This window comes from Podarcis filfolensis (genome assembly GCF_964270895.1).
Source record: "Podarcis filfolensis genome assembly, chromosome: 10".
Lineage (NCBI taxonomy): Eukaryota > Metazoa > Chordata > Lepidosauria > Squamata > Lacertidae > Podarcis > Podarcis filfolensis.
The window spans coordinates 62937133-62955025 of record NC_139612.1 but is presented as its reverse complement, the minus strand read 5'-3'; the positions used below and the strand labels follow the sequence as shown (position 1 = coordinate 62955025).

At 43.8% G+C, this 17893-nt stretch overlaps 1 protein-coding gene across 16 annotated transcripts in view; it reads right to left on the bottom strand.

Moving 5' to 3' along the window:
- SOX5 (SRY-box transcription factor 5) overlaps window positions 1–17893 on the bottom strand; it is a 770837-nt gene that overhangs the window by 181277 nt on the left and 571667 nt on the right. For all 16 annotated transcript variants that reach the window (XM_083572723.1, XM_083572728.1, XM_083572719.1 and 13 more), the window contains 2 exons: window positions 17659–17831; window positions 14589–14657 (listed from right to left, as the gene is read on the bottom strand). In XM_083572723.1, the coding sequence (XP_083428849.1) occupies window positions 14589–14657; window positions 17659–17831 (242 nt within the window). The remainder of the gene's footprint in view (window positions 1–14588; window positions 14658–17658; window positions 17832–17893) is intronic.

Here is a 17893-nt window from a genome sequence, read left to right as displayed (position 1 = left end):
GTTCGGCTCCTCCCACTGGCTCCTCCTAATGTCCTGCCATTGCATGGGCAACATCATGCGCACATCATTGCCCCTTCGATCTCCCTTGCAAGTTGGCGCCTCTGTCGGGCACTATGCTGCTATGCAGGTGTCACTACATGCTAATGACACCAAGGGGGAATGGAGCCAAGTTAAAATGAGAGCCATGTTTCCTGGACTGGATCAGACGGTGAACTGATGACATTGCTAAGAGCAGAGAAATGCTTCCTAAATAGGTGAACACTCTTATCTTCACACCACAAGTGGGGTAACTTTAAACGCTGATAAGGTTCCCCCCCCCAAAAAATGCCTCCCCTTTTGGTTTAGCCCAAAACATTATGTTAATCAGTAACGTTTTGTTGTCATCTTGGATCTTAAGACTTTAGAGATTTTAAACAGCACTGATAGGGACAATGGAAGCTTCATCACACCAAGTCAGACCATTGGGCTCATCTCACTCAGTACTGTCTGTAGCAAATATCTACCACCTTTTCAGACCCAGTACTCACTTTTCACATGCATTGGGGGATCCCATTTCTTAATCTCTCACCATATATTTTCATGGTGGTAATGCTCCTGTTGCAACCCAGCTTGAAGACCAGTGGTCTACAGCAACTGGGCCCCCAGCCCTACCTGCAGATGCTCAGGATTGAACCTGGGTCCTTCTCCATGCAATTCATGTACTCTATCAGTGAGCTAGGACCCTTCCCCATAATAGATATGGGGGGGGGGAGGGAATGGACGTGTGGGCGGGATAAAGTCTGCAGACCATTTGTTCTGTTTTTAGATTTAGCTAGGGTGAGGCACAAGGATAATCGAGGGAAGAGCAAGAGGCCGAGAAAGACTTAAGCAGCGAGCATGAAAGAAGAAATCGAAGGCATTTGTGTACACACAAATTCCATGTGCAATTTGGCATCGTTGCCACAAAGAAGAGTTTAATCAAAAGTCTCCAAGGAGCCACCACAAAGGAAACCGTTGTGTTGCCAGCTCTGGGGTAGTGAAAGAAACACCTGCTATGTACAACAAAGGGAAAGGCAGACAATAGTCGGAGAAGAAAAACCTGCAGCAAACAATGGGGATTGAGGCGGCCACTTTCTCTCTCCCTATTAAGGTGCAGTCCACAGCCTGCTTACTCTGGAGTATTCCCAGTGAGCTGAATAGAATTACTTAGAAGTAAACCATTCTTGGCTTCAGCACCGAAGTCCAATATTTGAGATAAGCTTAGCAATAATGTAAATGTGTTGAGTATCAACAGCAAAAGCTCCAGAAACCAGGAATCTTAAATCCAAGGGCAGATAATATTTTCACTCGGAGCCACCCAAACAACACTGCTAACTTCAGAGCAGATAGTACTCTACTATTTCTCTGCTGTTTTTCATAGGTCCCCAAATGTGCTTCTCAGGTCCTGATTGGCTTCCAACCTTACACCTCTGGTCAGACCCACATTGTTTCTGCTGCCAATTTTTCAAATATGGTTGGAGGGATTTTGAAAATGCAGGTTATAGTCTTAAAGATTAGAAGCATTTTTTCTTTCAGACAAACAAACAAACAAACAAACGCACATTTAAGCAGAAAATCTCAGGATCGCATGCCGTTGCCACCAAAAGCAACCAGAACTGCAAGTACTACTCAGCTATAGCACTGGTGGGGAAAGTCAGGCCCAATTGCAGCCCTCCAAATCTCTCTATCTGGACTCAGAACTGTCCCAGGCCATAATCCCTCTCTCCAGGCCTCATCTGCCACTGGCCCGGCCTCTCATCCTGAGTATTTTTGATAAAATACGAGAGTTGGAAGGGACCCCATAGATCATATAGTCCAATTCCCTCCAATACAGGAATATGTACCCATCAAACCTGTGACCTTGCCGTTATCAGCACCAAGCTCTAACAAGTTGAGCTGATGGGGCTTTGGTCTCCTTGAACTACTGTACAAAGGTAACATTTCATCAATTACTCTGCACACTTTTGCTTCTGGCACAGCCCAGCCCAGACGGCATCTTTGGAAGATTGCCTAGAATAGAATGCCTCCCTTGGGCTTAAAATATTTTCCACCTCTAGGCTATAGGTTGCCACCCCTAGGCTATAGGCTTGCAATCTAGGGCTCTGGCTCAAAGGCTCGGCTCTCCAGACCATTGTTAGAGGGATTATGGCACAAGGATGTATGTGCAGCCACTGCCATGTGTGCAGTTTTCTTCTGACCTGCAGAGCTTGTGCAAATCTTAGAATTTGTGCCCCATGGATGTAAACTTTGGTTCTTAGGAGGGCTCCATGTGATTGCAGCAAAATCCAGTTGGTGGCTTTGCTCCATCCCACAGGTGTTGACCCCCTTAGGTTGACTTGGTTGTTTTGAAAAGGACAGAAAGCTAATCCCTTCCAGGCAACAATGAGATCACCACTATTTCAAGCCGCTTCTCCCTTTCCAGATCCAAGCATGATCCTCCTGTGTGCCTGGATAATGCAGGATCCAAATCATTATAACTGATTTGGCAACTTCGATTTACAGCTTTCATTATACGCACCTCTTTTGATGACAGATGAATATTTTTGGAACCACCTTATTTCTATAGTTTTATGTTCATAAAGGTAAAGGGACCCCTGACCATTAGGTCCAGTCGTGACCGACTCTGGGGTTGTGGCGATCATCTCGCTTTACTGGCCAAAGGAGCCGGCGTACAGCTTTTGGGTCATGTGGCCAGCATGACTAAGCCGCTTCTGGCGAACCAGAGCAGCGCACAGAAATGCCGTTTACCTTCCCACCGGAGCGGTACCTATTTATCTACTTGCACTTCGTGGTTTTGAACTGTTAGGTTGGCAGGAGTAGGGACCGAGCAACAGAAGCTCACCCCGTTGTGCGTATTCGAACCGCCGACCTTCTGATCGGCAAGTCCTAGGCTCTGTGGTTTAGACCACAGCACCACCCACATCCCTTTCATGTTCATAGAATCATACAATTGTGGAGTTGGAAGGGATCCTGAGGATCATCTAGTCCAACCCCCTGTAATGCAGGAATATGCAGCTGTCCCCATACAAGGATCGATCCTGCAACCTCAGCATTATCAACACCATATTCTAACCAACTGAGCTGTTCTAAGTAGTTTTTAAATGTGGTCTAATATTGCATTTGTTGCAATAACCATAGCTTAATATTGCTTAACCATAGCTTAATATTGTTAACCAGTAGTGATGTATGGAAGTGAGAGCTGGACCATAAAGAAAGCTGATCGCTGAAGAATTGATGCTTTTGAATTACGGTGTTGGAGGAGACTCTTGAGAGTCCCCTGGACTGCAGGAAGATCAAACCTATCCATTCTTAAGGAAATCAACCCTGAGTGCTCACTGGAAGGACAGATCCTGAAGCTGAGGCTCCAATACTTTGGCCACCTCATGAGAAGAGAAGACTCCCTGGAAAAGACCCTGATGTTGGGAAAGATGGAGGGCACAAGGAGAAGGGGACAGAGGACGAGATGGTTGGACAGTGTTCGCGAAGTTACCAGCATGAGTTTGACCAAACTGCGGGAGGCAGTGGAAGACAGGAGTGCCTGGCGTGCTCTGGTCCATGGGGTCACAAAGAGTTGGACACGACTAAACGACTAAACGACTAAACAACAACAAATATTGAATTTTAATGTTAATAGTGTGTTTTAATTGCTATAACCTGCCCTGGGACTTTAGGGTGAAAGGCAGGTAGTAATAATAGTAGTAGTAGTAGTAGTAGTAGTAGTAGTAATAATAATAATAATAATAATAATAATAATAATAATCTTTATTTGCTATCACTGCAAAGTTTAAAGAATGCCAGATACATCTGCCACATTGCAAAATAAAATCCAACACAACGAACAGAAAAACCCCCGAAACAAAATCTCACTCCTGTCAAATTGTTTGGATGGTGCCTCCCCAACTGGTAATTCAATTACGTCTCATAAAAAGAGTAGCAATGGGCACAACCCATCTCAAGAAGGGTGATGCGCCAGGGGAAACCCACAATGGTACAGTCAACAGTGCTGATGACTCAGTAGGTGGTACCAATACATTTCCAGTGAATCACTCCGGAGAACTTCTCCTAGCATTTGGTCAGCAATGAGGCTGGAGTGAGATGTCAAAACAGATTGCCCAAGCCAACAGATGGAATCCAAGAGAATACCCAGCATTGTTTTTAAGAGGGATGGGCAACTTCTCAACTTTTGCAGGCCATTTTATTCTCCAGATGCCAGTCTGCTGACCAGCAGTATATTTTGTAACATGAACCGACTTTCACACAGACTCTATTAAGAAAGCAAGCAAAAAGCCATGGTCTTCATTTTGGGCAGCCCAAAACAAACAAAATCATAGCATAACATTGTGTGTACATGTGTAGGAGTGTGTGGTGGTGACACCATGGCTAGGGCACAGTCCAGACATGGCATGCAAAGGAAAATCTGATTCCACCCTACTGGGAATGGGGGGAATGGACCAAGCCTGTGATGCACCTCTGCCGTGCACCCAAAAATCATAGTTAGTCAGAATTTCAACAGTGCAGTCCTAAATACCATAACTCCTAAACATCTGTGGCAGTGGAGGCCATTTCCATACATCAGACAGTAGGTAGTTCCATTCCAGGCTGCAATGTAGGGTTCAGTGACCACATGTGAGAGCAAAATTTGGAGGGTCACAGGTTCCCCACCCCTGTGTACCTGAAGCATCATCTCCACCTCCATTCTTCAGCCTGGACACTGAGGTCCACCTCTGAGGGTCTACTGGTGGTTCCCTCACTGCGAGAAGTGAAGTGCTTTATTATGCTTTTGTTTTTGTTGGAAGCCACCCAGCCCGTTAGGCGGGGGACAAATAATAAAATTATTGATGATGATGATGATGACTAAAGTGTTGGACTGAGACCAAGAAGACCAAGGTTCAAATATCACCTTAGCCAAAAAAGCTTAATGTGACCTTGAACCATTGCCTGTCTTGGTTTCATCTACCTCACAGGTTTTCAAGTGAGGATATAACAGAAAGGAGAACATGTACAACACTCTGAGTAATTTGGTGGAAGTGTGTGGCAATAACAATAACATTCATTTATTGAAAGCAAGGTTGGGGAAACCTGTGGCCCTCCAGCGGTTATTGTTGGACTCCAGTTCCCATCAGCCCCAACCAGCATGGCCCAATGTTCAGGCATGATGGGAATTGTAGTCCAGCAACATTTGGAGGGCCACAGGTTCGCCACCCCTGATCTAGAGTGATGAATGGGGGCGGGGGTGGGTTGCCCTGACAAAGACCCACAAATGCTATCGAAACCCCAGTAAATCGTGCATAAACCCATGACCGTTATAATGATGTTCTCCTTTCCGGGAAAACACTGCAATGTTGCGCGGCGATTTGTCTGTTAAATTGAATCTTTGCCTCCAGATAGCGAGATAGATGGATACAAAGTTTATTTTGAAACGTCTCCTGGTGCCTTGCGAGCCTGACTGATGTGAGATGTTATTTTGAGCATGCCAACGCATCTGAATGGCTCAGAGTCCTTTTCTTTTTCGGCGCGCATTCCTTGATAAGTGGCAAAGCTCCCCACTTATCAGTCACTCAAAGTGACTGCGGCTGTCAGTTGTGTACAAAGCGCAATCAGTTCCGAAGCAGAGACACCGGCATTTTTCTTCTCAGCTTGAAGCAAACACGTTTTGACTGCTAGTCATTCAATTTTAAAGCATCGTCAATTAGGGGCGGACGGAGATATAAAGAAAACACATCCTAAACACCTCCACCAGCCAGCAGTAAAAAAATTTATTGTTATCTTGCCTGAATCATCTCTTTTTTTCCTCCCTTTCTTCTTCTCCTTTTTTTTTACCTCCCCTCAGCAGAAGCTGCCTTTTTTGGCTTCCGAACAAAAGGGCTCATGACTCCACTCTCTCCACATGGATGAGACGCTGATCATATGGCGAACTAATGTTCCCCTTAGTAGGTCAGCTCAATGGACAAGGATGCTTTTCTTTCGCCCGTTGGCACCCGTGGCTTCGCGCTGCGCCTTTCCATATGTGCAGGCACACAATGGCAAGAAATAATAAAAGGGATTCTTAAAAAAACAAAACCACACAAATACCCCAGCCCCCCTCTTTCACAAACACTCACTCACTCGCTGGAATAGAAAAATAAGAGACGTCTCCTCTTGCTAATCTGCAGCCCATCACCTTATTGCAAAATAAAGGAGAGGGTGCAAATGTAAACAACACACTTCCATGATATTACAGAGCTGGAATTCAAGGGCCATCTGGTTTAACCCTTGTGCCCCAAAGGGAGAACCCCACCATCACCCTATGCACACATACAAAGAGTGATGTGCTGGAACTTGTCCTGAAATTTCTTGAAAGCTGTCTTCCCCTGTGAAAAGGGCTCCCATTTCCCTGCCTTGTTCTCATGGCATTTCATTAGAATTTCTATGGGTATGGAGTTCTGAGCTTACCTTATCTTTGCACGATGGTGCTCTGTGTCTTGCCAGTAAACATTCCTTCAGCCTCCCTGGCTGCTTGCACTTCCTGATCTGAAAACGCCCCATGGGAGGAGTCACCTCCCCTGAGCTTTCATTGAAGCCTGGGCACCCATGGAGGCTACAGAGTACAGACTATTGGTCAAACCATTTACAGAATGAAAAGTACACTCACAAAGGCTCACTGTCTGCTTCAGAATGAAGGCACGCGCAACATGACACCTGCATCCCCACCCATGAAGAAGAAGAGTTTGGATTTGATATCCCGCTTTATCACTACCCTAAGGAGTCTCAAAGCAGCTAACATTCTCCTTTCCCTTCCTCCCCCACAACAAACACTCTGTGAGGTGAGTGGGGCTGAGAGACTTCAGAGAAGTGTGACTAGCCCAGGTCACCCAGCAGCTGCATGTGGAGGAGCGGGGAAGCGAACCCGGTTCACCAGATTATGAGTCCACTGCTCTTAACCACTACACCACACTGGCTCTCAGTGAGAATTTATCTCTCCTTTAATAATTTTTAAATGCAATTTCCTTTCTTGTTAATTAATGCAGAGAGGGAAAAAATGCGGGAGAGTCTTTTTTGGAACAACAATGCTGGCAAACACAACAAAATTCGTTGGAACTGTGACCAAAAAAGGATATGCCCTCCCTGTAAAAGGAGAATAGAGAAGCCCATGAGCAACTTACAGAATGAACTGGTGGTAGTTGATTGTAGTGGTGGCAGACCACAGAGAGGACAAACTAAGTTGAGACATCAGTTTACTCCCCCCTGCACCACCAGGGTTCCTTGTTGGAAGGCAAAACTGTAGGGAATTAGGTGGCCTCAGAGAACCAGTCTTGGGCCATGTCTTTCTAGTAAGTTGGATACAGAGTTATATCCAACAAAGTTGTCCTGTTAGTGCAAGGACTTTGGTATGCCAAGATGGACTTCCTCTCCTCCTCCTCTCTCTGCACATCTGGAGGGTTGGGGAAAAGCCCAGAATAATTTTGGGGTGGGTGGGGGGTGCACTGTGCAAACATGCATGGAGAGAAGAAGTCCTGCTGCGCAGGCAGAAATACTTGTGCTAACAGGCCACCTTTGTTAGATACAAGTCTTCTACCCTGTCTCAGGTTGGGCAACTCACCACTCAAGGGAGCCACCAGATTTCACATGCAGAATCCAATTGGATTGACAGTTGAATCTTATTTCAGTACTGATGGCGAGACAGAATTCTCCACCAGACCTTTAGCCAGCTGGCCAGATCAGCTGGCCCAGGAATGGCTGAAGAGTTCAAGAGGAGCAACTGCTGCCTGATGTTGTTGCCTCAGCTTGCCTAATGGCAGGGCAGGCCCTGCCTCTCTTCTTCTAACATGCTTGACAACCAAGCCTGCCACTTGCCCCTCGCTTGCTAGGAGGGGACTGTGAAGAGCAGACAGCATTCAGAACCAGTGGAACAACAGATGATGGTAAGGATAGATTCCTGAAGCATAGTCATCTCTTTGGGTGTCACACCTGTTTATTGGATGCACAATATTCAGAGCAGCTGACATGTGGTTCCCAACAGACTCCTTGCTGGACAATTCTCAGGGCCAAACCCATTTCATCTCAACCCTGAGAAAACTAAAATTCTAAGTGGTGTCTGAGTGAGTTTTGCAACCAATCTCCACCCTGACACTCACTATCCCCTAAAATGCAAAAGAAAGGATCACGATAAAAATCAGGAAGAATTTTTGAAAACTTTTAAAGTTTGGTCCAGTTTTGAACTAATAATAGAGTCCTCTGCCACTAACAGAGAGGAAATGAACTATTGAGTCCTTTTGGGGAAGGGGAGAGAGACAATTATTTAGAGGTTTTGTTTTTAGACGGCAGTCCCTCCCTGTTGTTTGCAAAAGAAAAAAAGGTTGCAAAGTCGTGGGAAAAGCATTTGATGCAGCTCCTTTTGGGGCCTTTCTGAGTGCATCTGGTATGCTGCCGATTCCAAGTCACGTGGAAACAGGCAGCTGCTCCTGACACAGGGCAGGAAACTATCCTGAGTATATCAAAACCCTGGAATGGTGGACATCACCTCTGACAAATCCATGAGATTTGCAGCAGGTGAGTGGCCCAGCTAAGGGCAGTTTTTGCTGATGAAGCAGCAAGGGCTCCACTGCAGTGTATAGCTTGTGGCTTTCCAGCAACTGTGGCTCAGTGGTTTGCATGCGCAAGTACCCAGGTTCAGTACCCAGGAACTCCTGGTAGGACTAGGAATATACCCTGCCTTGGAAGCTTAGAGAGCCATAGCTAGTCAACATAGACAGTACTGAACTAGATGGTTGCAGGTTCGATTCCCATATGGGACGGTTGCATGTTCAGGGGGTTGGACTACATGATCCTCAGAGATTCCAACTCTATGATTCTATGACCATTGAGTCTGTCTCAGTGGAAGGCAATTTCCTATGGAATCACATGCCACGTGAGAGAATTAAATGAATTCTCAGCTAGTGCCACTCCTGAGAAGGGCAATGCCAGATTAAGAACTGCTGCATAAATTCAGTTAATTATGTTGCCTTTTGTTACTGTATCTTGATATATTTTGAAGCTTTGTTTATGATCTGCTTTTGCAGCTTTTATACATTTTACTTGAGCGCATTTATTTTGCTTACATACACTGTTTTCATAGAACCAGAGGATGGTAGAATTGGAAGGGACCCCAAACCCCCCGCAAAGCGGGAATCACAGCTAAAGAATCCCTGACAGATGGCCGCCCAACCTCTGTTTAAAAACCTCCAGCAGCGAAGGAGAGCTATTTAGAGAGAAGTTTCGAGATATTTATTGCTGTATGATTATTTTACTTGAAAGGTGGAATTGTGATTAGTAGTAGTGTTAGTAGTAGACGCAGTAGAAATCTTGTTGTTGATTTGTTTAGCACCTTCCATAGAATGCTAAAGACAATGAAAAATGGTTAAAAACACAAAATTGCACCTTATTTTTTTAAGAAAGCTAAACCTATAAAAGGTAGATACTCCTGGTAAAGACCCATTTATCCAACTCAGAAAGCCTGCGGGTACAAAGATGTCTTCAACTGCTTCTGGAAAGTGCAGCTAAAGAACACCTGTCATATCTCAGCAGGAACGCTATTCCACAGAACAGTGGCAGCGACACTAAAAGGCCTTTTCTGAACTACTGTGGAGAGAGCTTCTGAGATTTTTTGAACTTTCAGGAGAAACTCTCCCACAGGCTGCAGTGATCTGCTGCATGTATAAAAGTGTAGAGGGGTTTGCTTATTTCAGCAGAATGTGAAATTTGTATTGTATTTCTTTGTGGAGGGGTGGGGGGAGAAAAGACATTGATTTTTTTTTGTGGTTCACATATGCCAGCCACTTAAGTGATTTCTGTTGAAATATGAAGCAGTACGCAAGTTAAATAAATAATCCACTTGCATTTTTACTAGTTCAGGAACAAAATTTCTCAGCTGGGAACTTTCAGCCTGAACTGATTGTGTGTGTCATGAAAAACAAGGGGTGAAACTGGTACCTTAGAAGCTGCCGTAGAACTGTAGAGTTGGAAGGGACCACGAGGGTCATCTAGTCCAGCCCCCCCTGCAATGTAGGATTCTTTGGGCCCAACATGGGCCCTTGAACCCATGACTCTGAGATTAAGAGTCTCATGCTCTGCCAACTGAGCCATGTCAGAAGTCTCTCTTGCGCATTTTGAGGACAGGGAGCAAAGCTTACTGATATTCTTCCTCACTCTCCCTGAGCTGAGGGCCACATTTATTTCCCCAGCTGCTACATTTAACGATACCACATCGTTACATAGTTTTTTTGGGGAGAGAATAGTGTCACCCCTCTGGCAGTCGCTGTCACCACTGCTATCTTCCAGAATAGCGTCATTCCAGGCGTTCTGAAGAATTAAATACATGGGTTGCTGGCACAGGTGAGATTTGCGCCATCATCTGAGAAATTCACCTTTGCACCCTAAAATAGTCAGTATTTCACCTCCTGTGCTTGGGGTTTCCTGTGCTTTGAGGTGGGGCACAGTCACTCCCACAAGAAACATTATTATTATTATTATTAAAATATATTTTTATTAAACAATTTCAACAGAACAAATTATCAATCCAAACAATCAATTACATTATTTCCCCTCTTTTTATTCCCCCCATCCCTCCCTCTCCCCCCCAAAGACTTCCTTAAGCACCCCTCTCTGATTTATTTGCGCATATTCTCTGCATGTTCAAAATTGTACATATCATTACCTTATCTGTCATGTATTCTATTAATAAATTTGTGGATGTTTATTCAAAACCTGCCAGGGAGTCCAAGTCATTTTGGTTTTTTTTAAAGTAATTTGTAAAAAGTTCCCAATCTTCCTTGAAGTCACGATTGTCCTTCTCACGTAGTTTATGTGTCACTTTTAACCCAATCTTTTATGGGGTTACTTGCCACCTAACTCGTTCGTTTTTAACGTTCTCTATTTGTAGCCCACCTTTCCCCAGAAAACAGATCCCAGCCAGTTTACCGTTTCACAGGAAAATGCCTGAACTTGAAGATGAAGTCTAAGAGCCGAACAAGTAACAGTGACTGCATACCCACCATATACCGAAATCGTATTTGAGGTGTATGGCTTTCTCTAAAGAATCCTGGGAACTAGAGTTAGCCAGGGGTGCTGGGAAATGTAGCTCTGTGGGGGTAAACTACAATTCCCAGGATCCTTTGGGGAAAGCCATGTATTTTAAATCCATGGTGAAAATACAGCCTTCATTGGGAACGGTGGATTTTGGGGAACAAACGTGTTGTGTGTTTTGGCATATTGTTTAGAAAGCCTAAGATAACAGGGTGGCTTTTTTTCAAGTATAAATCCTCATCAGTCCATACTAGATTATTTAAAAAATGGTATTTCTAGTAAAATATTATCAAAGGAAATTTCCTCTCCTTGCAGAATAATTTATCCAAAATTGCTACGACTTTAACAGACCTTACAGAAAATTGGCTCAGGTAAATGGAATTCCTTTTTTTCACTGGAAAAATAAGACAGATTTGTTCCAGCATCTTAATCATTCAAATGCATGATAATTAAGCAGCAAGCCTAATCTTACAGAGTTGTTTCCTCACTTCTGGTCAACTTTCTGGGCTTGGAAGCAGAAGTAATGGACAAGAAATGGACTCCCCTCTATGGGACCCTGTAAATTACCTCTTTGGCCCTTCTATCGGCTCATGTGGGACCAACATGGATAGCTGGCCCTGATGAATACTTGAGGTTCCCGACCCCTATGGTTGTAATTTCGTGGGCAGTCATTTAATTTTATCCTGATTCTAATTTTTAAGCTGTATTTTAATCAATTGTTTGATTGTATTTTAATGTATTTGACATTTGATGTTAGCCACCCTGAGCCCGGTCTTGGCTGGGTAGTTGTGTGGGTCTTTGACAACATGTGTGGGGTTACATCTTAAAGGCTTTTCACCATCTCTGGCTTCTTGCACATTTTATGAAAGCAAGCTACCATTCTCAGGATGCCATTTCCGGCATAGATACTTGCAGTGAACTCAGACTTGAATTACAGTATCTGTGGACAGGCATCCCAGTGCAGAAAGCTACAAGTCCTTTCAATCCATCAGAGAACACTGAGGCTGCTAGGAATCAGCCCCTCTGATTCTAGATTTCCTAGAAAGCAAGAGTTTGTGTGGGTGGTTCTGCCCTGCTAGTGAGCCAGAGCATCAGGCTCCAGCTTCACCAGTTCAAGCAGGAAAGCTGACACTGGAAATGCCCAAGGGGTCTGGACTCTGCACATTTCTATGGGAAATAGCCTGATCCATGCCTTTCAGACTAATGTGTGGTTCTGGAATTTAACAGGTCAACAGATTTCACACTTCTCTGAAACCTGATTCCCAACAGTTGAAATGTATCCAAGTATGGATTTAAATATGTATTCAGAGAAAACAAACCTTTTAAGAGAAACTACACACACACGTGTATTCAAATACATTATTTGGAGAGGATTTTTTTTTAATCAACTGCAGATTAATGTGGAAATGTAATGGAAATTTGAAAAGTAAAAATAGGTGAAGTTGACATGAACCAGAATCAGATAGATTTGCCTATGCCTAGTTAAACCAATAAACAAGATGATGTAAACTCTCTCTCTCTCTCTCTCTCTCTCTCTCTATATATATATATATATATGGTCAGGAATGGTTTTATTTCAGAAACACAAAAATGGACATTAGTGTGGAACATAAGGTAAAGGTAAAGGGACCCCTGACCATTAGGTCCAGTCGTGGCCGACTCTGGGGTTGTGGCACTCATCTCGCTTTATTGGCCGAGGGAGCCGGCGTACAGCTTCCGGGTCCTGTGGCCAGCATGACTAAGCAGCTTCTGGCAAACCAGAGCAGCTCACGGAAACGCCGTTTACCTTCCCGCCGGAGCAGTACCTATTTATCTACTCGCACTTTGATGTGCTTTCGAACTGCTAGGGTGGCAGGAGCTGGGACCGAGCAACGGGAGCTCACCCCGTCGCAGGGATTCGAACCGCCGACCTTCTGATCGGCAAGTCCTAGGCTCTGTGGTTTAACCCATAGCGCAACCCGCGTCCCAGTGTGGAACATATTTATCAATAAACTCATAACCAGAAATATGCAAAATACTCACTGATAGGGTGAAATAAAGTTTAAGGTAGGTTGGGAAGTTGATAGGTTAATGGAAGATACAGTTAAAGGGAAGTGCTACTTCTCTAAGTTCTGTTTGAACCCTGTTCTGTTCTGAAATACAATGCCAGCTTTGGCCACAGATGATACATTATGGACTGATTATGGTCACAGAAGCATTTGTAACAATTAATGAACATACCAATCTCTTACTTTAAAAATAACTAGATTTTTTTTTAGAAAGAAAAGTTCCACTTTTACAGAACACGATCAAAAAGATTAAGATGAAAACAACCTTGATAACATCTATTACAGATTCAGCCCAAATCTAAATCAGATCTCAGAGCCTTCAGTCCAATCCAGTTAGGAGCATGTGATAACTGGAAGAGGAATTGTGCAAACAAGACTGAACTGCTGCTGTTAGAAAAGGAAAGCTGGGAGCTGGTTTTAATCCCCACTGCTCTCCAGTTCTCAGTGAAGAGGGTTATTGCTTATGGCATGGCTGGGACTATGCGCGTCGAGTCCGCTGGAGCCTGCACATGTTGTTAGATCACACCGTCTTTATATCTAGTAATCATCCATCAATGTCATCTCACACCTTTCCTGAAGCATACTACATTCTAGCATATGAATCTCCACATGAACAAACCAACTTCCACTCCTGTGTGAAATTAGGTGCTTAAAAGCAATGAACTTGTTTACAGAGACACAGCCCCAGCCCAAGATGTTTTGCTGTTTGAGATGATGGATAAAATTGCACTCCCCACCTCCCGACTGGACTGCTGTTGACCCTTACTTCAACATTCGAACCGCGGCAGCATGCAACAGAGCTCTGAACTCTTAACACCTCGCCGCCACCTCCACCACTCCCCAGCATCTGCGGCCTGAAGCAGTTGTCTCATTGCGCCTAATGGGAGGACTGGCACTGCAAATAGCCATTTTCTAGTTACATCTGTAAGAAGCCTTGCAGCTCCTTTAAATAATAGTAATAAGAAAGCCACCATGCTTTTATAAACGGCTAACTCTCCAAGCCCATTTTTCATGCTTTCTTTGTACTAACACACACACACACACACACACACACACACACACACACACACATACACACACACACACACAGCAAGATAACAACAGGACTTTTGTAACAGAAAAAGGTTGGGGTGGTTTCATGTCCATCATCTGGAAAGCACAGAAAGACGGGCTTGCAGCTCACCCCAGCTGGTTTCATGAGGGCTAGGAACACATTTTAGGACAGCAAGCTATGGTTCTCAGGGTGCCATTTCTGCACAGACACTTGCAATCAGTTCAGACTCGCATTATGGAGTATCATGGCAGGCATATCAATATACACACAGCAACATCCATAGATTTGGAACCAGCATCAATCTACTTAAACTCAGATATGGTTGCCTATTTATTGATGGCAATAAATTATTGAATTGGGGGTAGTAGAAAAAGGCACAAAGAGAGACAGAGAGAATAAAAAGAATGGGTAGACTCAGAATCTCTGACCTGGATCTGTTGCTGGAGAAGGTTGATTTTGTGTTGCTGCTGCAGGAGCTGCTGTTGTTGCCTTGCAATCTGTAGGGTCAACACACAACAGTACTTAACAGGAGTCTAATTACAGTCTGAAAAAGGCACATTTGCCCTCCTCCATTTAGACCTTTGCCCACAGCTGGTCCTATCCAAATAAAGACAATGAACACTTCCACTCTGTCACCAAATGTATTAAAAAAACCCCATGTTTAATGGCACTGTCTCCTATGCATAACAGTTAGAGTAGAAATGTGGTTCTTTTGCACTCAATAATAGTGAATACTTCAAAACAGAAGCAAAAATACATTGTACCTAAATGCTACCTGTCCCTTTAAGGTGGTGCTCATTTTTATTTTATTTTATTTATTTATTCAATTTATACCTGAAGGTCTCATAGTGGGCAGAGGGTTGGCTTTGTGTATTTGCAAGTATTCTTTGTGTGAATGTGTTTGATTATCATGTGTTTTCATTTAAACACATGGCCTCGGTCCTAAACGGCCTCGGTCCTGTGTACCTGAAGGAGCGTCTCCACCCCCATCATTCAGCCCGGACACTGAGATCTAACACCGAGGGCCTTCTGGTGGTTCCCTCATTGCAAGAAGTGAGGTTACATGGAACCAGACAGAGGGCCTTCTCGGTAGTGGCGCCCGCCCTGTGGAACGCCCTCCCTTCAGATGTGAAGGAGATAAGCAGCTATCTTTTTTAAAAAGACATCTGAAGGCAGCCCTGTTTAGGGAAGTTTTTTAATATTTAATGCTGTATTGTTTTTAACACTTGATTGGAAGCCGTCCAGAGTGGCTGGGGAAACTCAGCCAGATGGGCGGGGTATAAATAATAAATTATTATTATTATATTATTTAGGCTCATGCTCCTAAACATATCGTAAGTCACTTGGAGCTCTTTTTGTGTAACGAGCGAGTAACGTGTAATAATCATAAATCACAAATCCGACAAAGACAGGAGGGCAGAGTCATGGAGTGAGCTTTGTGGATTCCGACTCTGCTGTCAGAGACAGTGTGCATCTGAAGACCAATTGTTGGGATTCACAGTGTGAGAGGTGTGCCTTGTGCTTGGGTCCTGCGTGCCAAATTACCACAGGCATCTGGTTGGCCGCTGTGAGAACAGGACACTGGACTAGGTGGGTCTAGTGGCCTGATCCAGCAGAGCTCTACTTATGTTTATGTTGTGGACTCTCCTTCCTTGGGAGGTTTTCAAGCAGAGTTTGAATGGCCGACTGTCCTGGATGCTTCAGCTGAGATTCCCACATTACGCTGTGTAGGTCTAGATTGAATAAATGACTCTTGGGATCCCTTCCAACTCTACAATTCTATGTTATGTGCTAATACATTTCCCCTAATATATGCATTTGGGGGTTGTTGTTTTTTAAGGTAGCTGGATTTTTGTTCTCACCTTCATTAGGCATGTCTGCAGTAAAATACGAACTGAATGAACTTCTCCTACATCCCTTCTCCAGTGTGCTTATTTCTAACAAATCACAGGTGCCAACTCCTAGGAGCTGAGGTTGCTTCGCCCCCCCCAATAAAATATTTGAGGGGAAATAATGGAATAAAAGGAAGATGGAATAAAAGGAAACATCTTGGCAGAATTAGACTGATCCCTGTATTGCATAAATATAAGTTCGTAGGGAGGCAAAAAGAAATTATATAAGAAATATGTAACTGTGCGGTATAAAGTAATGGATAGATAAAGTACAGTGAGATTAATTGGAAGTCAGTTTTAAATTTCTTCTCTATAAGTTTTATAATTGTGTTCAGTATCAGGAGTATGTATTATGGTGATTATATTAATCTTCTTGTATCTTACAGTGTGGTGGTTTGTTGGATTTTTCTGTTACTTGTTTGTTTGATTGTATGTTTGTTTACTTGTATGTATGTATGTTTTCTCATAAATGCATTTATTTTAAATTAATAAAAATAAAATAAATTAATTAAAATAAATAAATTAAATTAATTAAAATAAATAAATAAAGAATTTGAGGGGGCATCCCCCTAAGTTGATGGGCATTGCCATTCAAATGGTGTGGGTGGGTGTGCCACGTCACATGATCAATTATACAGGGTTGGGTTTACCTGCCCCGTCCCAATATTTTTTTCAAGTTGGCACCTCTGTCATTTATACTGTGTCCATAAAGGCTACTAATCCTGATGGCTGTCCTTCATTTCCCCTGCCAGAAGTGCTATGCTTCTGAATACCAGTAGCTGGAAACTACAGGAGGAGATAAGGCTCTTGCAGTCAGATCTTACTTGCGCACTCCCCATTGGCTTCTGGGTTGACAGCTGTGACCAGCATTCCTGAAATATACTCGGAGCCGAGTGTGGATTTCATGCTCTTTATTCAGCTCATAGTAGTGAGGAATGCAAGTTTCCCCCAAATGTCTGCTTTATATACATTATTTACACAATGGGCCGCACGTGATTGGCTAATTCTGGGATTCTCCTGTAGGCCAATCAGGTTGCGGATTAACTTCCACCAGGAGTTGGATTGGGTGGCTCTTGCGGACCAATCAGACTGCTGCATTCTGGGTCCCATTGTCCTAGGACCAATCAGACTGCTACATTCTGAATCCTATTGTTCTAGGACCAATCAGACTGCTGCATTCTGAATCCTATTGTTCTAGGACCAATCAGACTGCTGCATTCTGGATCCTATTGTTCTAGGACCAATCAGACTGCTGCCTTCTGGATCCTATTTTTCTAGGACCAATCAGACTGCTGCCTTTTGGATCCTATTCAACTCAGTACATAACAATTCCATAAAGTTAAATGCTTAAATTTGCTAATTTGCACACACACACACACTCTAAGTTAACGGATACTTTTTCATGCATTTTAGCCAACTTTTCATTCATTCCCTGCCCCCCATCCTCCCAATAAATAACTGAACTAATTCCTGGGCTCGGATCCTGCAATATTTCACACCTCCTTAAAATAAGGATATGTTAATGGAGTGTTACTATTCTCCCCCCCCACACACACACTAAAGAGGGGGACTAGATTAAAAGTCCCTTTTAATAATAATCACTCACCTGTTCCTGTTGCTGCTTGGCCAGCTCCATTTGCTGGCGCTGCTTCTCAATTTGTGAGGCCGCCAGCTTCTTCTGCTCATCGTGAGCCGCCAACAGCTGCTCCCGCAAACTGGTCAGCTGATTGATCATGCCCATGAGCTGCCTCTCTTTCTCAACTAGGCTCTCTGGAGTCCCTGAGCATCATATGGTGACAAAAGGTAATGGGAGGAGGGGGAAGAGAGAGGGGTTGGGGGGG